We start from the raw sequence: 26933 nt of genomic DNA, 5'->3' as shown, positions 1-26933 counted from the left end.
TTCATCAGCCCTAAAAACAATCGTGAGCGTTGGGAGGCTGGGCAGATGTGCCTTCTTCCCAAATATACCAGGGGCTTCTGTCTCTTAATCTGCTGCTCTGATCGGTCTCTGACCTTTTATACACACAAGCGGCATGTGCGCTCGCATGGAAGCCCCGTCCGTTTGGCCCCGCCCACACACTCGAGGAAGCCCCGCCCCCAAATCCGCCGATCCGCATAATCCGCGGATTTTGCGGATCCACGATCCGTGAATCCGCAAATTCGTGAATCGTGGATCCGCAAAATCCGCCCATGCTTAGATAGGATCTCTGGTCTTCAGTGGGCAAATCTAGCAGGGTGTCCCGCCCTTCGCTAAGGAACCTTCCCCATAACCCCGCTCCCCAATCCTTCTCAGGGACCCGGTGGGAAAACATGGCTACCTCATATGCCCTAAACCACTGTCCTATGTCATCCCCCTTAAAGAACTCTTTAACTACATCTTTGGGGATGTGCACTCTTGACTCTACCTGCACCGGCATTGCGCTGCCACCAGAGGGAGGATGATCCAAGGTTTTCTCTTTTAGACTCATCTCCCTCATCTTCACATCATACTCCAATTGGAGTTTTCGCTCTTCCAGAGCCATCCTTTTGCTTTCAAGCTCCATTTGGCCCTTTAAATTCAATTCTGCCAGCTTTATCTCATGATCCCTGGTAGCCTGTCTGTCTGCCAGCTCCTCTGGTGACAGGCCTCTGCCAAAGCTAATGACGCTGTCTGGTTTTTCCAGACCCACAGGATCCACAGGTGCACCCTGATCCTCAGGTGCCTTCCTAGATTCCATCCAGGCCTTCAGGGCTTTGTAGAACTCAGGTTTGTTTTTGCATCCTGCGTGTGGAACTTTGAGTTTCCTGCAAAAAAAACTCAGTTGCTTCTTTGTGTAGTCATCCAGCTTTGATGCATCCCATTCTAGCTCCTGCGCACCAGAGGCTATGGACTCTCCTCCATCAACGCTGTTTGTGCCAGGCATGCTTGCAACACTAGGGATCTTCTTCTTTAGCAAAATTTAAGAACCAAAAAGTCTGTGGCTAAGATACTGGACTGTAATCACTGTGCAATGGTCAGTAGCTAAGGTAAAACACTGCAAATGTAAATTCGCTATCCCACCGCTGCGTCCAATGTAGGAAGGGGGAGTCTCTAGTTGGCGCAGTGCAGCACTGGCGACAAGCAGGGACTCTCTCTTCCCCGTCAGGGCTGAGGGTTACCTTCAAGACAACCTCTGCTTACCCTCTAGGTAGTGTGGCTTAAGCAGTCTTAGGCTAATCTCTGGGGCATGTAGGGTTAAACATTTGCAACATTACACCATCACCACCAACCCACCACACAATGACACCAAACTGTATTTGTAAAAATATATCTTCTTTATATAAATTTCAAGCAGGCTTGTAAATACAGTTGTCAAACTTTCAATAGCGGTTCCAGTTTACTTAGTTGGGTTGCCACAGTTCTTTCTAGCAATAGGCAGTCTTTAGCGTTTCAAAACAGTTCTTTATCAGCTTCCAATTTCCCCCAAACGTGGTATTACTTTGGGGGCCTTTCTGTTCACGTTTTATCAAAACAAAGGCGGAGTTGCCTGCTGGGGCCTTAGCGCACCTCCGAGGACTGAATGGGCCCGACCGGCCCGGGCTCACGCTACTAGCGGGAGCGGCGGCAGGTTGGCTCGAGTCCGCCCCTCTGTGCGAGCCGCACGGCTGTGCGCGGCTGGCGGGGGAGAGAGCGGGGGCCCTGGGAGCGCTCCACACGCGACTCCGAGGGCTTAGCAGGTCAGAGGGCGGTGCGAGCGAACAGGCCAGAGGCTCGCACCGCGGGGGCAACAACAGTACCTTTGTCTTGGGTGAACAGGGTCGAGGCAGTCCGGCCACGGGTCAGCGCGGTGGTCCGCGTCGCGGAGTCTTCCTCCCGGGGTTGGAGCGAGCGGCGGCTCGGCTCGAGCTCGGAGGATGGCGTTGCGGCGCGGGCCGGGCCACAGGGACGGAGCACCTTGAGATTTCCTGACCAGGAGGGCACACGCAGAGGGCAGAGATCCTCGGCGCAGGCCTCTGTTAATCCAGGCGACGTTCAGGCACCCCACGCAACAGCTGTTCCTCGGACATCGGCGGCGCGTTCAGGGGCACACAGACACGAAGGGGTGCAAGCAGGCACCGGGCACCACCCTTCTTCACGTTGCGAGCTGCAGCTCGGGGTCAGTCACGGTGTTCAGATCAGCTGGGCTGGTCTTCACGATGCTTCTGGGCCAGGCAGGCGGCAGTCACTTTGCTTAGAGGGCGGGCAGCTCCCAGAGCGCTGCTGAGGAGCGCGATGGACACAGCGCGCTCCGCTTTTTCCTGGGGAGGCTTGCAAAAGGAAAACAGCGTCTTCCAGTGGTTCCTGGGTCAGGGGGTAGCGCTCACTGTTCCTGGAGCGCTGGTCAGGGGGCAAGTTCACAGGCAAGCCCTTGGAGATCTTTCAGCAGAGTTTGGCACAAAGTTTCAATAAGCAAAAGTCTTTGGTAGTCTTTTCTTTCCTCTCCTTTGGCAGCAAGGCACCAGACACAGGCCAGAGACAGCACTCCTCCTTGTCCTTCCAGGTCCTTCTCTTCGGGCAGAGTTTCTTCTGTAGCACAAACAGGATCTAATTTACAAGGAGCAGGGCTCCTTCTTTTATACCCAGTTTCTTTTGTTCTAGCAAGCCAGGGGGGCCTCTGCATAACTGCTCCAGTCTCTGAGCACTTGTTGTGGGTACTTCTGGCTTCTGCATTCAGTGTGAGGGCAGGCACATCAGCCGCTCCCCAGGGGGGCCTAGCCGGCATTGTGAAGGCAGGGGCAGCCTGAGCACCTTGTTGCCAGGCTTCGGTCCTTCCTGGGCCAGGTGCAGGCTGAGTCATCAGTCGCTCCCCAGGAGGGCGGAGCCAGCATTGTGGAGGCAGGGGCACAGCCTGATGCATCATTCAGGGGAAACTCCCACCACCCACTAAGGGGTCATCCTGCTAATCACTACCTGTCAACTCCCAGCCCTGTCACTCACACACACCAGACAGTCAGGTCCACATCCAAGCAGAGGCGGGCTGAAATGGTTAGGCCAGCAAATGCTAACTTTCTAAAAGTAGCATTTGCAAACACAGGATATTAAAATAAACTTTACTAAAAGAAGTATTTTATTATTCTGAGTTCAGGCATACTAAACATTAATTTCTACCATGTTCCCTGAGCCTGCTGGGATTATAGAGTGTAATAATTCCAGCAGCCCAACTGGCCTAGAAGGGAACTGGTAGCCTTACAATAGTGAAAAACGAATTTGGCAGTAATTCACTATTAGAACATGCCACACACATCAGGGCATGTTCTACCTTACACTTACAATGCACCCTGCCCTCAGGCCTACCATAGGGGTGACTAATATGAAGTTAAGGGAAGGTTTAGGGGCTGGCAAGTGTGTGCACTTGCCCAGCCAGCATGACAGTACCAGACTGCACGTAGGTTCTGCAATGGCAGACCCTAGACACATTTTTAGGCTGCTTCTGTGGGTGGCGCAACCACTCCTGGTGCACTTTACTAGGGACTAACAGTAAATCCAATGAACCAATCATGGACATCAATCACATGTACACTTTACAGTAGGGAGCACTTGCACTGCGGCACGGGTTGGCCGTGGCGCAGTGCCCTGAGTAGCAGACACCAGCAAAACATTTGAGGCACAACAGCAAAAAGTGGAAGGGAAACTCACGCCAAGGTGCCAGGTCTAACACAATCTATATGTAGAACCTCTTACAGAAATACTACAAAAAGCTAACATTGCTTTCCACATGTATGAAGATGAAACTCAGCTGTACATCAAGGTCGCGTCGACTGATGATATAAAGACAATGAACCTGGCTCTAACGAGAAAACGTCTATGGCTAACCAAGAACCACCTAAAGCTAAACCCTCAGAAAACGGAATTCCTACTGATTACTCCACAGAAAAGCAAAACAATGATAGCAGAATGGTCCAACCTCATCACTGCTCTAAAGTGCACTCCGAAGATTGTTGAGTCAACTAAATCACTGGGTATCATTCTGGACAAAAACCTGAACATGTCAGCACATATCAACACAATAGCAAAAAACGCCAGGTTCCACTTAAGCATCTTACGAAAACTAAAACCTTTTATAAATAAAGCAGACCTCAAAATAGCAGTTCAGGCATTGGTCATTTCAAGGATCGAATATGGTTGCACAACCTTAGCAGGGCTCCCTAAGATCTCAACAGCCCCATTGAAAGCATGCCTTAATGCAGCGACAAGACTTATAGCAGGATCCCAAAAATTCGACCATATCTCCCCTTACTTGAAAGCTCTCAACTGGCTACCCTTCGAAGCACAAATTAATTTCAAGCTGGCATGCATCACTCATAAAGCAATACACAACAAAACTCCAGTCTACCTTGCCCAGAAACTCACGCTTTCAGGAGGGTCACGTTCCTCCAGGAGCAAAGCGGATCTACTACTGAAACTGGCTCGTTTCTGTAAGAAAAGAACTTATGACCGAGCATTCTCAGGGGCAGCACCGAGAATTTGGAACGCCCCCCCCTCTACATCAGAAGAATTCCATCCATCGCAACATTCAAAAAGGAAGCAAAATTGTTTTATATGAGGACATTTCTCCCCATATACCTTACAGCTGAACAATCTGTATTTCATTCTGTCATGCTGTTCGAATTTTCACGCAAGCAGCTCACTGTACAATTTTGGACTTGTATATTTGTTTTGTCTTATTGTGTTGTATAGTTCTAGAGGCATTATGGTAATCTATCTGTTGAACACTATATATGTTTTTATACCTTACGGAAGTGTAAATGTCGCAAATCAGTAATGTATCGTAATATGTAAGGGTTGGTGTGTTGAAATACTCCTGTAAAGCGCTCTGATACTCTGTGCAGGGTCATGTTCGCGCTATAGAAAACACAAAATAAATAATTGAAAATGACTTACAAAACGTTGAAGCCTCAATCTTTGCTAAGCTGTTGGGACAGGATAAGCAGAGATGCTACGATTGTCTTTTGATATTTGTATAGCATAATTCTGATTTTAGTATAACATTGTAAATGAATTGAAGGATGCCTTTTTTCATAGGGTCAAATGACTGACTTATATTTGTTTCTGCTCTGAAAAGGTTACTTATTTGTCTGTTTACCCAAACACTTACCTTTGCTCATGACCCCTGTCTCGTGGTTCCCATCCATCATTGACCCTTCCTTCATCAACCCAGAACCACCATTTAACTAATATTGGATCATATGACTAAACATGTATGCAATGTGGCTGGCCTAGTACAGGGCTATTCAATACAACTCTAACGACTATCTATTCACCATACCACATAATTCCAAAGCACAAAAAAACTGCACACCCTACACAATTCCACAACTAACAATCACAACAAAAACCACAAAATACCACTACAGACAACATACATTCACTCCACCAAAACAGAATAAACATACGTAAGCATTTTCATTTACAATTCCAATAACTCTAGCTTTCACAAATGCGAGACCGAATGCATTGCAAGTGCTTGTTATATTGAGGGATTTGAATACTTCCGGACCAAGATGGAGGCGTCTTCCCCTGCAAATAGCAAAAATTAAACAGTGGAGTCAGGTATGTAGCCCACAGCAGAGGCTCCTTTTTAATTATTGTCATGGGGATTTCATCAGGACCCATTGCTCCCAAGGCTCTTTTTAAAATCCTACCACTTCACCTATCGAGGGTCCATGGATGAATTCAGAGATTTCGAAAGACTAGGGTGGAGTGGAGGCATTACAGGAAGAATTAGGATTTTCAGAGTAAAGTTCTACCACTGTTGTTTCCATTCTTCTTCTTTTATAGGCATGGGAAGGGATTTTACTCCTGTACCGCAACAATCAGCGATTATTTCCCAATTCCTTTTAGAGTTATGTTTTTTAAGCCACCTCTTTAACTGCACTCATTCATGATCTTCCTTTATTTGCTTTAAGGAATGTTTCTTTCTCTGTCTTTTCCTCCTTAAAAAATCTGGTAATTTGCTTCGTTCGAGATAAATGGTCAGGAACTTAGCCCTCACTAATTTATTTCCCTATTTATAGGAAGCATTGGATTAAAATGCAGTCTCCATTTAGCTGGAATGCAGGAGGATTTACATAATGAAGCCCAGGTACTTGTATTACGACAAAAGGATTGGAATAAATTGGCTTGAGGAAAGTAACAATCGGCCATTACTAAGTGCTGCTGGTCTCCTATCAAAACTGTTAAATTCTCTTTTGGTTTAGAGGTAGCTAGGATATTCCAATGGATTCTACCATTTGTTATATTAAAACCTACTGAACTATCTTTAAAATTCTAAGAGCCTACCTTAGCACAGATCAACTCAAATTTAGAGAAGATCACCATGTGACCGCTAAAAGCATTTTCCAAAACTTCCATACGTGTGAGCTTACAAAACAAATCTGCTGCAACAAATAAATAATCAATAATAATTCTCCCAGGAGGCGTCTAATGGGTATATATAGCTTGTATATACTTTCCTAACCTTCCATTGACAATTAAAAGATCTAAACTTTTCAAACCTTCAAGCAATGATGCTCCTCTTTTATCAGTCCAACTGTTATTCTGGAAATGAGCAGGGGGAATGTTTAAGGCTTAATTTTTTGGGGTATTAGTGAATAACCTAATGCTATGGGAATAAACTTTAGCATTCAAATTACCGACCAGATTTAGATGCCTACAATCTTCACTTTCCATAATAGTGGAGATGAAAACCAATAGATATTTTAATAAGTAAGAGGCATCTGGAGGTAAACATGCATTTACGATCAACAGAGAATCTGTATGATCTTGGTCTTCCTTAAAACCTAGCTTAATTGCCTGAATTAAGTTAGATGCTTGGGAGATTACTTTATATATCCATCTAAAACATGTTCTAAGCAATATAGCAATACCTCCCTTAGCATATCCTCTGTCCACAGGAAGCGCAGGACAGCTCAACACAATATAGTCTTCAATGGACTGGTTCTTTGTGATCAAAGTCTCTTGTATACAGATTATATCAGCAGTCTGTTCTTTCAAAAATATAAAGTTTATTTTTATTTGTGCTTAAGCCGGCTGCATTCCAAGAGATCAATTTGAGACCCTTGCTAGGAAGAATCCCTGTATTTTAAACCTAAGGATCTATTTGTATTAAGGGCCCCTGCTCCCCAACTACATTTTTCATCTTCCTCATCTGCAGACAGTACATAGTGATTCTTTATCTCTATAAGAAGACAATCTCTCATTCATTCATTACCAAGGGAAACCTGCAATATACTCTTTCTCTCCAGTTATGGCAAAACCCTTGTATGGATGAGTATTAGTCAGCCGATTATAAATTACTTTTTTAGAAGCTAGCTCCTCTTCAGGTACAATAACATCGATACCATGGCATCGCAATTTATCACTGTTTGACCTTATCAAATAGGAGATCACTTTGGAAGCAAACGTTACTCTTGCTCCCCTGGGATTGTTATATTTTTTAACCTGAAATAGGGCATGATCATTACTCTGGATCATTAGGAGGTCACGAATTTCAACGAAGCAACTCAATAGAATGGATCTGTTCATAAACGGCTCATGATCAAAAACAAAAACAAACTACAGTAAAGGGTACAGGAAGTGAGTGATTAGCTTGACAAGTTACCTCAGGAACAGTTTCAGTAGGACATTACCACCTAAAGAGGAGGCAAATAACGTGGTACTGGGATTCAAGTTACTCTGTAATATCGATGGCAAGTTTGGTTCTAGTACAGATACTTCTTGTGAGGTTAGAATTGGGGCACAAGAATTCAATAAGGGTGATTGAGGTCCCCTTAAATTAATTACAACTTGTCCATCTTCCTTCTTTATGGATTTCGAATCAGAGTTCAATGGCAGATTTAAAATTAAATTAGGGTCCAAGCGTAGACGTTTTGCTCTTTTTTTATTTAGCCTTCAAAGTTGTTCCCTTTTTTCCGTCTTCTTCTTCCAGACAATTTTACTTTTGTTCTTGATATCTTTTTCCTTGAGTGGTGAAAAAACTGCTTCACTATGGAATGCTCAGATTGTTTTGCACCTGTTTTTTTTAAAAAATGGGGAAAGCATTTCATACTGTATTTCATTTTTCCTTCTCAGCGCACTGACAGGACAAAGATGCAGATACAGAAATAGAGTCCTCAGATTCAAAGACCTGCAGTAGGGAAGGAGGCTGTACTTCATCAAATATGTCTGCATTTTCTTTACCTTTATACTTTCTAATACAAAAAGGCATACCAGCCTGAGACCCACAGTACCGCCCTACAGAGAACATGCTTGAGTAGATTTGAATTGATTGGAATTATCCTCAAAAGATGGTAAAGAAAAATTCCCCTTACCGGAGTTGGGCTTATGAGAAGGAAATAGGCTTGCTTTGCCAGGCGAGGGTCTTGGTTCAGAGATTATGAATTTAGTCAAAGACACAAGTGAATCCAGAATATAATCAGAATTACTTACTGATTTCTCCATAAAGGCTAAGATAGCAGACAAAACTCTTTCCAGACAAAGTAAAGATTCAGACATCAACATTTTTCCTCTGGATCATTGTTTAAGGGATGAAAGCTTGAGGACAGATCGTGAGTAACAGACACCCTTAAATTTAATATACTTGTTCCGCTACGTGTGCTACTAAACAACTGCAGCTTAATGGGGAGACCCTGAGGAAATTCCCGAACATTTGGGGAAGGCGAGATATCAGGATTATGAAGCCTGGACGACTCCGGATTGGGTGCCTGAAAAATCTTTGGAGTCAGATTTATATTTATGTTGACGTCTGGGAAAGGTAAGTCTTCCATCAGAGGGTCTCCCTCTTTTGGGTCAGGGCAAATTCCACCTTCCGACTGAGTGACTCCGTTAGCAAGGGAGTGGATGGTGATATGTTTATTAAGGCCATTTAAATGGCTCTTATAATTTCCCCCTTCCAACATTTTGGGAAAGGACCAGACCTTAAAACTCTTCAAAATCTCAATAAATAAAATTGAGCCCACCAGGCTGCATTTAGTTGCATTATTACAGCAGGGAGGTTATTAGTGCCTCCTGCTTTTGTTAGTTTTAGGGATAATGTATTTTTTCTTTAATATTTTTGAAAGAGAATAGCTAATGGAGGGCCTTGCGGATTTGAACATTTTCTACTCTGGGGACCTCCCCAACTATCTTAAATATATCGTTCCTTTAGGTAACAAACCCAAGCATCTTTACCCATTATGCACCTTAACCTCACTTCTTCCTTTCCTGATGCATCGTGCACGAGCTCCCAGAATTTCCTTAAATTTTTTGTTTCATTGACTTCTATCGTATTTTCACAACTTTTTTCCGGTAATCCCTTTTGTTGTGGTTATTGAATTCTTGTACTTCTCTTTGATCTTCTGTAAGATGTTTTCTTGCTCCTGGTCATATTTATTCTACAGGTTCCTTTTTCATTTTTTGTATCTGTTGTTTTATGCTTCTGCCTGCTGTATCAAACCAACGATTTTTCTTCCTCAACTACTTTGCCTCTAAATTCACTTTTCGCATATTTGTTTTTATTTCAACCTGTAAACATTCGACAACTTGATTTAATGTTTTTCATATGCCATGTTAAAAAAAAACTCGGGTACCTAATGCCCCTGAATTAAATCTTGTGCTGCTGAAAGGTACACAGAAGCTTTCTATAATAATCTGATATTTTTGTAGTAAAGCGCCTAGGGTATTCTACTTGTAAAAGGAGCCCACCAAGACTAAGAGAATGCACTCACAGACTACCCCATCATACCTCATTCTGAACGTAGCCCAAAAGCTGGCACAATTAGTCTTGATATTGCAATACGGAAATTATTCCTGAATCAAATGATCGTGTGAGGCTGAAATGCATGCACCATTTTATTTTGCTGCATTTCTTCCTGTGCTTGATTATTGTGCTTGAAGACTGGTGACAAACCTGCACCCTGTATTCGCTGTACTTTTTCCTGTACCTGACGATCATGTGGTAACATGGTGCTGATGTGTACGTACGCTGAATATCCTGGGCATCTGCTATTGTGACAAGTGATCTAAAGAGCAACGTGACACACCCAGCATTGCTGCAACTCTTACTTTGCACCTGTTTTCTATGACCAACAATAGAGCAATCCAGAGTGCAAGGCCACTGAATAAACTGCCCTAGATATCCTGAGTCTGTGCGCTACACTCTAGGTTACATGACTTCTTTCAAAACTAAGGATTTATGCAAAGCCAAGAACCTCAGTGCGTACCTGGCACTGATAAATGCTTCTCTTGCTTTACCGAACAGTGAGCAGGCTTTTGCACCCCCCTCCCCCCCCCCCGCCTGCCCCTAGTTCTGCATGTTCGTCCTGACTGACCTGGACGACTGCCTCCTTCTATCTTGCCACTTACAAAGCTTGGACTTCCGTGCCTGTTCCCAAGCAGCTGTCCAACTTTGAAATTACAAAAGAACTGAATCAGGTATCGAACTGGCACGCATCAATCTCTACCAAGCAGGTTTGTTCCGAGTTAAAAAGTAGGGATTCGCCTCTTCTATTGCACCCTTGATTTTAAGACAGAGCTACAGTGTAGTTATGACAGATCTGTAGATGTGCATTCAGTTACCAAGAACAGTGAGTGTAATAAAAGCACTACTTCTCTGCAAAGAAATAACAAATGTTGAACATTATATTCTTGGGAGTGATGTGGGTGTTACAATACTAGACGTTCTACGCCACAACACCGTCCATAGATAAGCATTGTGGGGCATATTACCAACGATTAGCGATATTTATCGCTAACGAGGCTTAGCAACAAATTTGTTAACGCTAAGCATCGCCGGAAATTATCGCAGAGATAACTTGCTATTAGCAAGGTTTATCTCAGAAGTGATAAAAATCCTCGCGCTAACTGCCAAATGAGAGATTATCGCTGGAAAACCAACGATAATCTCTCGAAGTTTGGCGTTAGCTTGATGATAGGGGCTCACAAACTTAGCCACGATATCCACCTTCCATAGGATATCATGGCTAAGTCAGGAAAATACCAGGTGTAAAAAAAGCAGCGCTAACCGCGGTTAGCGCTGCTTTTTTTTATCACTAACAGGGTTAGCGAAATCCTTGATAATAGGCGAAATGTCGCTTAACAACATTTCTCCTATTATTTTTCTCTCGAACGCCCCCTTTGCATCTCATTAGAGATGCAAGGCATTAGAGATGCAAGGGGAAGCGTAGAGAAAAAGGGTGCTAACATGCGAATTTGCGTGTTAGCACCCTGTTGCTGATAGGGAGATAGTTTTATCTCCGCTTTCTTGGATTTTAAAGCCCAAAAAAAGCGGAGATAAATCCCTTGATAATATGCCCCTGTGTGTTTTTTACTTTGATATCCCATGCAAGTCAATGGCTAAAAAAGAGGTATCCGCACATGTTTCATTTATTTCCAAAGACAGTGGTAATACTTGTTGCAAGGATTGTGTAACTGCCAGGGAGCTTCATAGGCCTCGAAGAACTGGTGTGAATTTTCCAGAGTAAACTTATAATAAGAGAAAGAACAGAGAGGGTCATTTGCTTTATTTTTCTTCTTCAGTGAGAACCATATACTATGTATGTATGTATGTACACTTACAATAGGATAAGGTCCTACAGCCAAACTTGTTTCTGTCGGGCTGCTCCAGTATGTACAAGGCACTAGAAGAGCATCAATCCAGTAATGTGCTTCCATGTTTTGTTGGCTAAGTGATTTTATCACAGTAAATCAGATATGGTAAAGCAGATGCCACTTTCCATAGCAAAGGGCTTTCTTCGGGACCTTTAGGAGTATAAACACATTTTAAAGAGGGCCTCTGTTGAACTATGTCACAATATTCCTTAAAACACAAGAAAACATCTTCAAACAAAGGAATATTCAATATTGTTATTGCTGGTGATTGTTAGCGATGCAGAAGTGGGTAAAGAGGACGGTTCTTTTTGTATTCACTGCATAGCTCCATTAAAATATCATCCCACAAAACGGGATTGTGTGGCCACTAGAAACACATAAAACATAAAAATGTTAGAATATCACTCAACCCGATATTCACAACAAATCTCCGTGTCTCGCTTACTCTCTCTCTCGCTCTCTCTCTCTCTCTCTCTCTCTCTCTCTCTCTGTGAACAATCACATAATAATTATTCAGACATGCTCAGAAAACAAAGATAAATAAGCGAAGGAAAAACACACCGTTGAGAGGAGAAGAAAGAAATTCCAAACCCGTCTGTGTAATTCAAGAAGCAGAGAAATAACGAGACGGAAATTACATTCCGGGCACTCACCTGTGTGTTCTGAATCTGTATTGATCCCTGTGGCATGGTCTGGGTTACCACCTGACCCAGTGAGGTTACCATGGTGACAGGCTGGTAAAGGGCTCCACCTGGAAGGAAAAGACATATATTGTAAAGCACATCATAAGAAACATAGGCTCAGTCCAAAAGACAAACGTCTAAAAGCATGACACTGGGATCAAGAGCCATTGACTGATAACAGAATATGTCAAAGCCAATAGTGTTTACCTTAAGATACTGATAAGATTGTTTTGTGCTGAGAACAATAGTTAGGGAGTTTGTAACTGTCTGACAAGTGGGAAGGTACGTACAATTGGGGAGCCTGAGAATTGAAACATTGTTCCACATGTTAAGGCGTATTTTATTGAGCAACTGTGAGTCGTGACATACTTTACAGTTGCAAACAAATCCCACCAACTCAGATAAAGGCTGACATTTCTAATTGAACGGGGCAGTTCGTAATGGGGAAGACAACTAGCTGGCACTATATGATACTAAGGGAGGGAATACTGCACAGAAAGTAAATTTGCTATGTGCCGGTCATATTGTAATTGTATTTATAAAGTGCTTAGTACCACTGACGAGGCGTCAAAGCACTTTTCAGCAAATAGCAGACTACTCCAGAAACCAAAAAGGATTGCTGATGGATTAGTATAGTGAAATTTGAGTCCATTTTAGCCATTGAGTGGTGGGCTTGTGAGTCTATTAGTTGGATTGAAAACAATAATGGGGGAACAGAAGAGGGAAGAGTCTAACATTGTTTTTTGGGAGATCATAGTAGTAAGATGAGGTTTAGAATGAGTATAATGAGAGTTGGAGGAGGGAAGAACCTCTAGAAATGGATTAGTGAGATCATAGTGGTAAAATGAGTTTTGAGATAAGTCAAAGGACGGATAGGTGAGGGAAGGATTTAGAAGGGTGGTTTGAGAAATCATAGCATTAAAATTAGTTTGGGGTGGTCCAAGGGGGGTATAGAGGAGGGAAGAGTCTACAAAGGGTTATTTTGGAGATCATAGTACAAGAATGAGGTTCGGGATGAGTAAAAGAGTGAAAGTAGAGGATATATCGAGAGAGGTATAGGGTGAAACATAAGGTAGTAAATTGGATAGATTCAAAGTGTTTTAACAGTAAGAGTAAAGTAATAAATATATAAATACATAAGTACATATTATGCATATTAATATCAAGACATACACATATGTAGATGCATTTATATAATAAAATTAAATGTTGAAATACACAGGGAGGTATGTGTTTGTTTGAGTATGGTGCTTATGTAAAAGAGCCAAGTCTTGAGAAGCCTTCTGAAGCTAAGATAGTGATCTGTGGATCTTATGTTTGGGGTAATGATTTCCATAGTTTGGCTGCTTGAACAGAGAAAGATGTGTCACCTATGGTTTTTTTTGTATGGTGGGATTTTGAGGCGAGGTGCTATTCGGGAGTAGAGGTTCCTTTATTGAATGCATTTGGTAATTTTATTCGTAATGCAAAGAGGTCCTGTTCCATGTATTGGAGCTTGAATGTGGATCTTCTGGCTCCCAGTAAACAATGTAGGGCCCTCAAGGCAGGGGAGACGAGGCTTGTGGCTCTACATGTAGTAGTCCAGCAGCATAGTTCTGAATCCATTGTGGTCTTTTCATAGTTGATAAAGAAGATCTGTGGTAGAGGCCATTGGTGTAATCAAGTTTAGACAGTAGAAGAGAGACAGCGGCTTGGACCTTGTATGGAAATCCCATGTGCTAATTTATTCACTTGGGCATTCATTGATGACTTGGAATCTCCACATGTATTTCCATTTTGGAAGCATTCAGTTTGAGATGGCTCCATGTCATCCACTGATCAACAGCTCTTACACAACTGAAAATGTGTGAGTTTCCAATGTCTTTGGGACCTTCCAGTTTATGGAGCATTTCTGTGTCATCTGGATTTATATAGTATGTGAGCTGGAATTCTTTGATGATTGCTGGTAATGACTTCATGTAGGTGTTAAAAACATGGGTGAAATAATAAAGCCTTGAGGGACCCCTGCTCTTGAGAAGTATGGTTTGGTTGAGAAAGATGGAGAATGGATGACATTTGTTCAGTTGTGAAGGTGGGATGTGATGCAGTTGAGGGCAGTCCCCTCTATGGCGGCTTCGTAGAGTCTTTGTATTAACCTATCATGGGCAACAGTGTCGAAGGCAGCGGAGAGGTCCAAGAGAAGTAGTGCAGCAACCCTGTTGCAGTCTACTGTGTTTTTAAGTTTATCCCAGATAGCAATGAGGGTAGATTCTGTGCCTCTTCATTGATGGAATCCCGTATGGAAGTCGGGAAGTAGAGAGTTATCTTCAATTAATTGTGACAGCTGGGTGAATGCTGCTCTTTCTATGAGTTTGCCTAGGAAAGGTCCATTTGTAATCAGTCTGTGGTTGTTGGGGTCAAGTGGGTTCAGATTAGTTTTCATAAATAATGGGTGTATGTATGCCTTTTTTTAGATTTTCTGGAAAGGTATATGTAGTTAAGGAATTATTGATGATTTTTCTTACTAATGTGCCAGCAGAGGTAGTTAGAAGAATGTTCTTGAATATTTGTGGTGGACAAGGATCAGAAAGGCTGCCATTGCGTCTGCTTGCTTTGACCAGATCCATAAATTCACTTTGTGATATTTGTTGGAAGGAATGGAGAGGCTGGGGTAGCCTACTCTTGGAGGGTGTTTTTGGAAATAGTTTGTTGCTGGTGGTTTTCCTTTGTTTTAAATAGTCCAATGTGTCAGCTTGAGGTAACGGGTTTTTAGGAACCCGTTTGGTGCCAGGGGATAACACCCGAAAACCTCTGGGTTCTCCCTGTTCCGGACCACAGAAACACGGAGTCTTCTAGTCGAGTCAGAGATCAGGTTTTATTGATAGCTACCAAGTAACAGGTGTCCTAGAAGCACGACAAACACGGGTCATGTGTTCTCAGGAGACTGTTCGTTTTTACAGAACCAGCCTTCTCCTTATATACAAAAATAATAGCTGCAAGCAAGAATTCTTGAGTTTATGATATGGCTATACACATATTTCTACAATAATACAAAAGAGCGAAGTCATGTAGGCAAGCCCGTATTTTAGATGTCCAATTCGTGATAGATTACTCAGCCAAGCCCGGAACTCCCATCAGATATCGGTGAAACCCCAATAAAGGAAGGCACCTCCTAGTCATAAAACTGGCCATAAACAGGGAGCGTGGACAGGTGTGTATGTGTGTAGAAAACATGATCTGTGCGCGGTGAATGGTTTATGGTATGTTGTACATTGATGCTATCTGGTTTGGCCACTGGGCGAGGAGCTGCCTAAACAGGTTTGGCTGGAGGCAAGGGAGTCAGTTGGGACAGGTCAGGGGGAAGTCAGGGAAGGTGGACGTGTCCTTTTAGATCAAGCTCGACCTTTAATTGACTTATCATGAGGGCAAGACACAAGATGGATACCGTTTACAAAATGGAGTCTGGGGTTTGGGACAGAAACTACGATTCAGGGGTGTTAGCATGCCTCGATCATGACGCAAATACATAGGAATGATGTCCTAATCATTATCGGTTCGTCGACACCAAATTCGTCATGGTACGTTGATGTTTCGGGACACGGATATCGGGCCTCGATACCGGGACAACAGTAGAGTCCAGAATTTTAGAACCACAGACCCTCCTTTTGCCCTCATATAAGGCAATAATTCATGTTAATCCGAGTCTAAATCTGTATGAAGGAATTCGTGGAGATGCTGCTGTAGCATCATTCTGTTGCTCAGTTCGTCCCTTGACACAGGCTTCCGTACACATGAAGTAGCACAGAGGCCACATAGTGCCGGAGCGCACTGTACACATAGGCAGAACATAAACAGAAGTGCTAAGATCATCCCAATGAAGATCAGTGTTTTCCATCTCCAGGTAGCGATCAGTTCCCAGAACCACCCTAGTAAGGACCAGTCCCCTTTTTCTACGTGAAGGGAACCAGATATCTCGTGTAACTTAGAGATGGCCTGGTACACTGTCGGTGCGTTATCAGGGATGAAAATGCAACAACTGGATTGGATCACTCTACACACACCACCAAGATCGGCGAGTATGATATCTAGGGCAACTCGGTTCTGAAGGGTCATAAGTCGATCCGACTGAAGTTCGGTCGTCAAGTTGCCAAGAGCTCCGGCCGTTGTACTCACGGCGGATTCAACTATCCTTGATAACTGGTGAATATTCCTGCTGTTCACCATAGGCCCCCAAAATGGCAGAAAACCCTTTGCGAAGTCAGCGAATTCCTGACCCGCGGTGTCGTCTTTACTCACGACACCTCTAGCTGTCCTTGTCCGATGGTAATCTGCTCTGGCCGTGTAGGTGGGAGGCAGCAGAAATGCGATAATGCATGTACCTGAGAAGTCAGGGGGCAACCAGGTGTGGGCTTGGTCATGGCAGACGAAATACGTGCCTTTGGCTGCTAATAGTATAGGGGAAGTTCGAGAAGCGAACACATATGTTTCCGTGCATATACTCTTTCCTAATTGTGCTTTGGGATCCCTGCCGATACCTTGTAAACATAAGTGACCTCGGTTGGGTACTATCCAAACTGGGCGGGATTTCTTTGCTGTCTGGCTCTTACTCAGGTAAACCCCATATTTAGTTACGTTCCAACGAGTGTACGGAGTGAGTTCATCTTTGGGAATCGTAAGATAGGTGTCGAACTCTCTACTCATATTTCTTATCCCTGCTATTAGTGCCTTGTTACTGGAGTCACTTTCAGTAGAACGTGTCGGGTATGGTTCTAGGGCAAATAGGAACATGGTCTGGAAAGCCCACAGAGAACCATAATAGCTGAATGGCAGGATGAAGTATGGGATACCCTTATCAGTCGTGTGTGGCATGAGTCCACATATCCAACAGTTCGATGTGTTCATGATGGACTGGTGTTGGTGTAGGAGTTGAATGAATGAGTTATTTACAAATTCGAGTCTTCTGGCAGATTCGTGTTCAGGTAGAGGGTGAAAGTAGTGTGGAGAGATAGTAGGAGGAGGCTGTGGCCGGGTGTCATTTGAAAAGGTAACTTGGAATACGAATAGAGTATCGCCAGTCAAAAACATTGTTATGCTACACAACATTAAAATACATGTTATCAAAAACTTTCTTTTGGCCAGTACAGTGCATAGTTGTCTTTCAACGTTTGTGAGTGTGGTAGGTCTCTTTACCCTAGGAAACTCCATCCTCTAGTTGCTGCCCACGGTGGTAGGTTGGTTCTGCCAGGGGGTGCGCTCTGTTCAGTCCGGGGTAACTCCCTTGGACCAACCAGAACCGTTGACCTAAACGTCCCCAGTTGCACTCCCCAGCCTTCAACCGCGACCCTAGCAGCAGAACCGGATGGCGGTTCGAAAATCAAAAATGAGCAAGTTTCCTGAGAGTGAGAGAGCTGAAAAATCAAAAATAGTTCTTGGGGGAAGGGAAAATCACATTCGTTCGTTTTTATTTAGTCTCTTCGTTTAGACCTTAAATTGTACCGTCGTTTTCCTGGCACGGTGTGGTCTTCAAACAATGTCTCAGGTTCGGTAGTGTCCAGCTGCATATACTGTGGCACAAATCCTTGTAAAATACGATCACTCTCCTTTTCGGTACCAGTTTCTTTTAGACGTGCATCGCTGAAAGGGATGAAACGAGGTATGGATTCTGTCTCGGAGTCGGCAATTCCTTCGTTGACCCACCGGTCGTATGGAAGGGGCAGAGGGACCCGTTTACAATGGGTCCTGTGCACCCAGTTCTTTTTGCCTTCCACCCGAACCGTTGATCTCGTGGAAAGAAGTACCAGGTAAGGTCCGGTCCACCTCGGCTGTCCGTTGTTTGTGCGCTGAAAATTCCGCACCAAGACCCACGAGCCGGGTGCGATGGAGTGACCTGGATCGTCAGAGGCTGGCGGAGAGGAACTGTGAACCTGTTGGTGTAAAACACGCAATTTAGTTGTCAATTCGCACAAATAGTCAAGCAGTACGGGGTGCTCTATTTCGCTAAGTTTGTTTGGCCTTGGCACGCCCCAGACGTTGGCTGGGCGGCCAAACACTATCTCATGGGGGCTAAGTCCTAATCTGGAATGGACTGTCATTCTGGTTGACAAGAGTGCTAGGGGCAAGGCGTCAGGCCATTTAAGACCTGTGCAGGCTTGGATTTTGGCTAATTTGAGCTTCAAAGTGCCATTGTAGCACTCTACTAATCCAGCTGATTGGGGGTGATTCGCAGAGTGGAATTTTTGTTGGATGCCTAAACACTCACACACTCTCTTCATCACGCGTCCTACGAATTCACTTCCATTATCACTCCAGACGATTCTAGGCATGCCAAATCTCGGGAAGAACTCTTTGACAAGGGCTTTGGCAGTTGACAAGGCTGTATTGTCCTTAAGGGGGTACGCTTCCACCCACCTGGAGAAAGCGCAAACAACAACGAGCACATACTTCAGATTGCTGCATCTCTCCATGTGAATGAAATCGAGCTGCAAAACCTCGAACGGATACGTTGGAGGCGCAAAATGACCAGCTGGAGTTGGGGTTCCCCTACCGGGATTGTACTTCAAACACACCATACAGTTTCTGACCACATTCTCTGCATATTTCGGGATATTACTATTTTGCCATACTGGGGCCAATACTTTACAGATTCCTCTCGAACTGATGTGTGCAAATCCGTGAGCCATTGTTACTACTGCGAGTACATATGCGTTAGGTAATAGCCATCGCTGGTGTTCTGACAATTCGACCCAACAACCATTCGCATCTAACCTACCCTTACTTTCCCTCCATTCATTCACCTCTTTCTCAGTTGCCTCGGCTTGTATAGATTTCACGCTTTCAATGGTGTCCTCACACATTTCCACATCAGTAATCCATCTAGCGGGACCTACAACATACATCCGACTCATTGTGTTCCTTGCAGTCTCTTTTGCAACCTCGTCTGCAAATGCATTCCCGCAGCCAACATCATCCTGAATCTTTTTGTGTGCACTGCATTTTACAATGGCAACTTGTAGTGGCAAGGTCAGTGACTGGAGGAGCTCATTAACTAGCTGACCATGCTGTATCTTTGCACCGTGTGACGTAAGAAATCCGCGTTCACGCCACAATCTCCCAAAACTGTGAGCCACACCAAAGGCGTATTGGCTGTCAGTGTATACATTCACTCGCTTTCCTTTCGCTAGCACACATGCTCTGGTAAGCGCAATTAGCTCTGCAGCTTGTGCAGAATTATGGGAAATGCGCGCAGTCTCTATAATGGTGTGTAATGTCGTTACGGCATATGCTGTAGTCGTATCACCATTCGGCAACTTGAAGCATGAACCATCAACCCATAAAGTATCGTTGTATTCAGGAAGGGGAGTGTCCTGTAAGTCTACTCTCCCTTTTGTCTCTTCTTCTGTCCTAAAACAGCAGTCATGTTTATCAATCTCGTCTGTTCCTGTCGGAATGGGTAATAACGTTGCGGGGTTCAGTGTATCACACCTCTTTATGTGGATGTGACTTGCTAGCAGTGTAAGTTCGTAACTGGATAGTCGAGCGCTGGTAAGGTGTTGTGTCTTCGTCCTGTTTAGTAAAATGTCTACTGCATGTGGAACCATAACGATCAGAGTATTATTCATGACTAATCCAGCGGATTGTCGGATGCAGACAGCTGCTGCGGCGGTAGCCCTCAAACAACTTGGTAGGGCTTTAGCCACAGGGTCTAGAGTTGCCGAAAAATACGTGCATGGGCGCTGTCTGTCCCCAAAATGTTGTGTTAAAACTGATAAGGCACAACCTTCCTTCTCATGGAGATATAATGTAAAAGGTTTGCTGTAGTTGGGGTTTCCCAACACAGAAGCCGAACACAATGCATCACGCAACTCGTGGAAACTCGTCTGGCAATCTTCAGACCAAGGCATAGGATTTGGCGTGTCTTTGCAGAGTAGTGCCAGCAAGGGTTTAGCTAGTAGTGAGAAATTCGGTATCCATTGTCTACAGTACGATGTAATGCCCAAGAAGGCTCGAACCTCTCTCTGTGTCCTTGGGGCACTCAGTTCTGCAATTGCCTGTATTCTTTCTGGTGTCAGTCTCCTTCCCTCCTTCGACAAGATGTGACCTAAGTAGGTTACTTCTTGTCGGCAAAATTGTAGTTTGGAAAGAGAGACTTTGTGCTTCATATCACATAAGTGATGCAATAATGATAACGTAGCTTTCTTGCAAATCTCTTCAGTGTCTGCAGCGATCAGCAGATCGTCTACGTACTGAATCAGAGTTGAACCCTTCGGTAGAACAATCGTGTCTAGTTGTGTTTTCAGGGCCTGACTGAATATTGAAGGGCTTTCGCAATAGCCTTGAGGAGCGCACTTGAAGCGGAAGCTTCGTCCTCCTAAATTAAATCCGAAAATATCTCTACTCCCCTCAGCAATCGGGATGCTGAAGAAAGCGTTCTTCAGGTCGATCACCGAGAACCAATTTGCTGAAGCTGGAACCATCGTCAATAAAGCAGTAATATCGGGGACAACTGGAAACTGTGGGATAACTATCTTGTTCACTTCTCTGAGGTCGATCACGAACCTATACACAGGGGGCTGTGAAGGATTGGTACGTTTTAAAACCGGTAAGACTGGACTGTTACAAACATTTCCTGTTGTTTCTTCGATGACGTCTTTATCAATCAGGTCATAGACAATCGTCAATAACGCCTTTTCACATTTGCTAGATATTTTGTATTGGGGAATACGTGGCAACCTAACGTTGGCTTTCAACGTTATGACATACGGTGCTATCTCCAAACGACCTACATCATTAGAGCCGTTTGCCCAGAGTACATCAGGAAGACACGACAATTCAGTTGCAATACTTTCTTTTGACACATACATTGGAGAAACTATTTTCTTACCTAAAGTAAGCTGTACTCCCAATGGTGAACAGTACAAAGTCGCATATAACCTTTTTAGCAAATCCAAACCTAACAAATTTTCACCGCAACCTGTGGTAAGAATGAGGGGTGCTTCTAATTCGCACGGGCCAATAGAAAGAGATACAGGACTGGAGATCGGGTTTCTAACAGGGGCGCCAGAGAAACCTACTGAAACATTCATTTCGGCGCACAAAGGTGCCCAGGAAGTTTTGAGTGCATGATAGAACTTTTTGTAGCACCAGTATCCAGCAGAAATGGCTCTGACACTCCTGAGGCGATTACCTTGACATAAGGTCCATTCTGATCTACTGGAACTGAAACAACTCCCTCTCTTTGTCCATGGCTGTCCTAGCAATCATTACCCTCATTTTCGTGTTCGGTGTAATAGTCGTCAGCATAGTACTGAGCTGACCTAGATGATGCATTATTCTGTTGGTCAAAGCTGTTCATCGAATTCTGAGGCGGAAAAGAAGTTGTATTCTGCGTGAAATTTCCACGGCCCCTACCTCTAGGGGCATGTTGAACACCTCTTCCCCTTACACCCGAAGCACCGCTCAGACGTCGCGCAAGAGCCGGACAATTACTTTTAAAGTGACCCTCTTCCTTGCAATACGCACATTGATTCGGGCCATAAGCAATACGCTGGTGGGAAAACTCGTTTCCTTGCGCGTTTCTCGAGTACTGCTGTTGTGGTTGATAATTGGGCTGACTAGCCGTACGAGGCGGATAAGCTTGCTGGAGAAGAACTTTAGTTTTTAAATCTTTCGTCTTTTTGTCGACTTTATCTAGCTCGTCTTTGCGCCTATTTTCATAGTACTGGGCTGTAGCTAAAATTTGAGCTGACGTAGAGACAGCCCAAGCACTCTCTGAATCTTTTAGTTTATTACACAGTTCAGGTATTAAATTATGTACGAACTTGTCTACAAACAATCTTTGACCACCCTCGGTAGCCATATCCTGACCACTATGATCGGTGAAAGTCTCCTCAAATCTTGTGAAAAAGTCAGACACATTCTCATCTTTCTTCTGCTTGCACGCAGATAGCTTGTCCCAGTTTACGCATACCTCGGGCATTATCGTTTTCATGTACGCGATAATTCGACCGGGAAGTTCAGCTATTAACGGCTCAGGTTTAGAACCACCAATTTGTCTAGCATCGATAGCGGCAATGTTCGCCCATGAGTCACCTAGTTCTTGGTCATGGTTCGTATGACGTATTTTGCTCCATAGAGGATGTGGAACAATGTTCCCAAACAACATGTCTATGTCCGCTAAATTCATTATACATGAGCTTGCAGTTTGCGATAACTCCTTATAATACCCAGTCGGGTTTTTACGAGGATCAGGCAATGTCTGCTTTAGTGCTAAGACATCGGATCTTTTCCAGGGGACATGTACCCATACACGCTGGAAATGAGGCAGAATCAGTGGATTCGCATTCGCATCACCTTCCCTCCAAACCGGAGGAACCTCTCTCATGGGGTACTGTCTCGCTCTTTTCCCGTCTGGTGCATCGTCTTCATGACATGATCTAGAGACGTTTCCTTTACTCCTATAAGAGAGCAATAATTCTATCGCTTTCTCAACATCTGCACCTATAATCATACCTTCATAGAACTTAAAGCGTGTACGCCATAGTTCGTTCATTGTATATTTGGGATCATTTGTCTTTACATCTTCGCCTAGATATACACACATTTCTTCGAATACGTATCTCTGAGTGGGTGCATTCCATTGACGGAAAACTTCCATAACAGACTGAACATCATATCTAACAGTGTCCGTAATCCATTGGCGTGCTAGTTCATTCAGCACTCGTCTTTCCTCGTAATCAGGCAGTTGACTACGCAACTGTCTATGTTCTGTTTTAGGGGTCGTTCTAGGCGACCCGAAGAAAGGTGAAAGCAGACCAGTGACGGTACCTGTCACTCTTTGTCTAATAGAAGGAGAAGTTTGCGGAGGAGCAAGTGCATCGGAAAAAACAGGCTGAGGCAAAGAAGAAGTAGAGGCAATAGTAGAGGAAGTTGAAACAGTGACAGACGTAGTATCATAGGGAACAGTTGGAGCTGTAGGCAAAGTGGTAGAGGTAGATGGAGTATGTAGCAAAGATGGCGGCCTTTGAGAAGGCTGCGCCGGAGAAGTAGGAACCAGCTGAAGAGTAGCTGGCGTGTGTGCAAGAGCTATGTTTCGTGCGCCGGGGCGTGGTATAGAAAAACGCTTTGGCGTTGTAGTAGCGTCTAACGCATATGGTGGAGGTGAGCTTAATAAGTGGGACATTAATGGATCTTTCTTGGATCTTTCCTCTTGACCTTGTCCCTTATTTGGTAACATCGGGTAGCATTTATCTACTGCTAGTTTCTTGCTCCTAAGTATTTGTTCGTTTTCTTGCTCTTCCTCGTTATCCCTGTATGCAACGGCAGCTTGCACCATTGACATACCTCTTTTATTCCTTTTTGCTAACTTTATTTCTTTCTGTTTGGCTTCTTTGCGCCATAAGCGAAAAGAGTCAAACATCGCCGGCCGGGCTTTTCTCTTAAATAATTTGACCTCTAGGTTATCTAATATTTCTGAGTCGAAACTACCATATTGGGGCCATTTTAAAACACCATCCTTGCGGGTGTATTTTATCCACACTTCATTATATGTGATAGGGCCTACGCCGTGCTTTACGTAGAGCTCGTATGTTGGAGTTCCAATCGGAGGAACCGGACAGGAATCCTCTAATCGGGAGTCCTTACTACAACCAAGACAAAACAAGTTTCCAAGTCTGCTAAGACCAAGCATCTTTGCTCACTAGTCTAGCTTCAAACTTCAAAGGATTATCTGTTACGATATTTCTCGTGAATATACAAGTCCTTCGGCTTTGGGGCTTGCAAGTACCAAATCAAGGCGTATCTCAAGGATACCAAAAACTAAGGACAAACTAAGGACTGGGAGACGCTCCACTTATACTTAACTGAAGTATTTGAAGATCGGTGACGTCGCTAGAAGACTCGTCTATCGTTTCGCTCTACCAAGGATCACTGGGTCCAAAACAAGGCGATAGTCAGGGCAGCAGTCCTTTGTAGCCGTCGGGACGCGGGGAACCTCGCAGCAAAGACCTTCGGAACCACGTCGACATACAGGGGTCGCTGAAGTGGCTGGCCGTCCTACGGAATTTTCACACGAAGCTCCTCACGAACATCTGGCTTGGACCGTCGCCGCTTGATACCGCCCCGAGTTGGGCGCCAACTGAGGTAACGGGTTTTTAGGAACCCGTTTGGTGCCAGGGGATAACACCCGAAGACCTCTGGGTTCTCCCTGTTCCGGACCACAGAAACACAGAGTCTTCTAGTCGAGTCAGAGATCAGGTTTTATTGATAGCTACCAAGTAACAGGTGTCCTAGAAGCACGACAAACACGGGTCATGTGTTCTCAGGAGACTGTTCGTTTTTACAGAACCAGCCTTCTCCTTATATACAAAAATAATAGCTGCAAGCAAGAATTCTTGAGTTTATGATATGGCTATACACATATTTCTACAATAATACAAAAGAGCGAAGTCATGTAGGCAAGCCCGTATTTTAGATGTCCAATTCGTGATAGATTACTCAGCCAAGCCCGGAACTCCCATCAGATATCGGTGAAACCCCAATAAAGGAAGGCACCTCCTAGTCATAAAACTGTCCATAAACAGGGAGCGTGGACAGGTGTGTATGTGTGTAGAAAACATGATCTGTGCGCGGTGAATGGTTTATGGTATGTTGTACATTGATGCTATCTGGTTTGGCCACTGGGCGAGGAGCTGCCTAAACAGGTTTGGCTGGAGGCAAGGGAGTCAGTTGCGACAGGTCAGGGGGAAGTCAGGGAAGGTGGACGTGTCCTTTTAGATCAAGCTCGACCTTTAATTGACTTATCATGAGGGCAAGACACAAGATGGATACCGTTTACAAAATGGAGTCTGGGGTTTGGGACGGAAACTACGATTCAGGGGTGTTAGCATGCCTCGATCATGACGCAAATACATAGGAATGATGTCCTAATCATTATCGGTTCGTCGACACCAAATTCGTCATGGTACGTTGATGTTTCGGGACACGGATATCGGGCCTCGATACCGGGACAACAGTAGAGTCCAGAATTTTAGAACCACAAGCTTTGGTTGTGTAATGATATGCCAGTTTATCTGTGAATTCTTGAGTAATGGAATAAGTTCTAACTATTCATTTAGGTTTTCAAAATTGTGAGAATTCGTAGCCTCAGAGGGTGTACTTTGCCATTTAACTTTCAAACATCAAAAAGCGGGGGGCTTGCCTCTGCAGGCCTAAGCACAATACAGGGGAAACTAGGACAAAACTTCAGTCACAGGTGGAAAAAAAACTGCCGTTTTCACAGTACAAATTTCACTGAAACCAAGAGTTCTATTTAAAAAGTCACAAGTCGAAAAACAACAGTTCTGCAGATTCAGACATTCACAGCACAAGTCTGTGTTTTTACCATCTTCTTTGTTGTTTGTTGACACGGCTGTTTAGGGTGCAGAGAGGCTGGGGCTACACAATAGAGGTGCCTGTCTTGCAGTTCCCTGCACAAACCTTAAAGGGCTTCTGCAGTGTGGGAGGAGGAGGGCTCGAGGACTCACTGTTGCTTGGGAACTAGAGGGGTAATTAGGAAGGCACATGCTGATGGCACAGGAAGCTGTCCTGAAGACCAGAATCTCCTTGGAAACAGGCAGGCTGAATCCACACTTTGCAGTTCCAGGTTTTAACCCTGCAGGCAAGGCCCAAATCCAAGCCCAATCCAAGCCACTTAATATACGGCTTTTCACACACTTAAGCAAATCTTTTTTTTCTAGCCAAAAACGAGTGCTACATACACTTTCCAAACAGTTTAAACCATGAAGCAGATGAAGCCGCCTCTTAAACACTCTGCTTAGCCTCTTAGGGTGTTCTTTGCTGTTTTTAACTTTAGGGAGGAATATGGGCTGGAGGTTTGCCCAGGCAGGCCTAAACACAGTACAGGGGAAACTAGGACACAAAATCAAACAGTCACTGATGGATACACAGTAGTTTTCACAGTACAAATTGCACAGTAACCAAGAGTGCGATTCAAATAGACACAAGTAGAAAAACAGCACGTTACAAATTCTGAAATTCACAGCACACGTCTGTTCTTACCACCTTGGTTGTTTGTTTACTGGGCTGTTTAGGGCACAGAGAGGCTAGGGCTAAAAGATGTAGGTGGGCCAGGTTGTTCAGCCACTCCTGTCTAGCTTGTGTCAACCCTAGAGGAATGCCCACAGAGTGTTTAATGTATATTGATGTTGATTCCACACTTTTCCAAGGATCAGTCTAGTCCTTGTTAGGCTGTAATATGCAGTCTCTTCCATGCAACCCTGTGGGACCAGCAAGAACCCCCTGGGAGACTTATCCTTGGCCAGCCTTCACAACAGTTGTACTTGATCATGGCATCCGCTCAATAAATATGTGACCTTGACCAGGATGGACCATATGCAGTGCCTCTGTGTAACCAGACTGCGGTAACAGCAGTGAAGATTCTACATTAGTACAGTATGACAAGGGCCAAATCAGCATGCAGAAGCTGTCAACTCTGATATTCATTTAGAACCACCTGAATGATGGTGGGAGCAAGATGCTTTGGTACATTGGCACAAGGTGTTGACTAGCAGCTGGACAGTATTACTGGAT

At 44.2% G+C, this 26933-nt stretch overlaps 1 protein-coding gene across 2 annotated transcripts in view; it reads right to left on the bottom strand.

Moving 5' to 3' along the window:
• Window positions 1-26933, bottom strand: part of PKNOX2 (PBX/knotted 1 homeobox 2) — a 3383295-nt gene that overhangs the window by 257968 nt on the left and 3098394 nt on the right. For both annotated transcript variants that reach the window (XM_078683923.1, XM_078683924.1), the window contains one exon: window positions 12339-12436. In XM_078683923.1, the coding sequence (XP_078540049.1) occupies window positions 12339-12436 (98 nt within the window). The remainder of the gene's footprint in view (window positions 1-12338; window positions 12437-26933) is intronic.

Source organism: Lissotriton helveticus, chromosome 3_1 (genome assembly GCF_964261635.1).
Source record: "Lissotriton helveticus chromosome 3_1, aLisHel1.1, whole genome shotgun sequence".
NCBI classification, from domain to species: domain Eukaryota; kingdom Metazoa; phylum Chordata; class Amphibia; order Caudata; family Salamandridae; genus Lissotriton; species Lissotriton helveticus.
The sequence above is the reverse complement of the archived record's forward strand: the minus strand, read 5'-3'. Positions and strand labels throughout refer to the sequence as shown.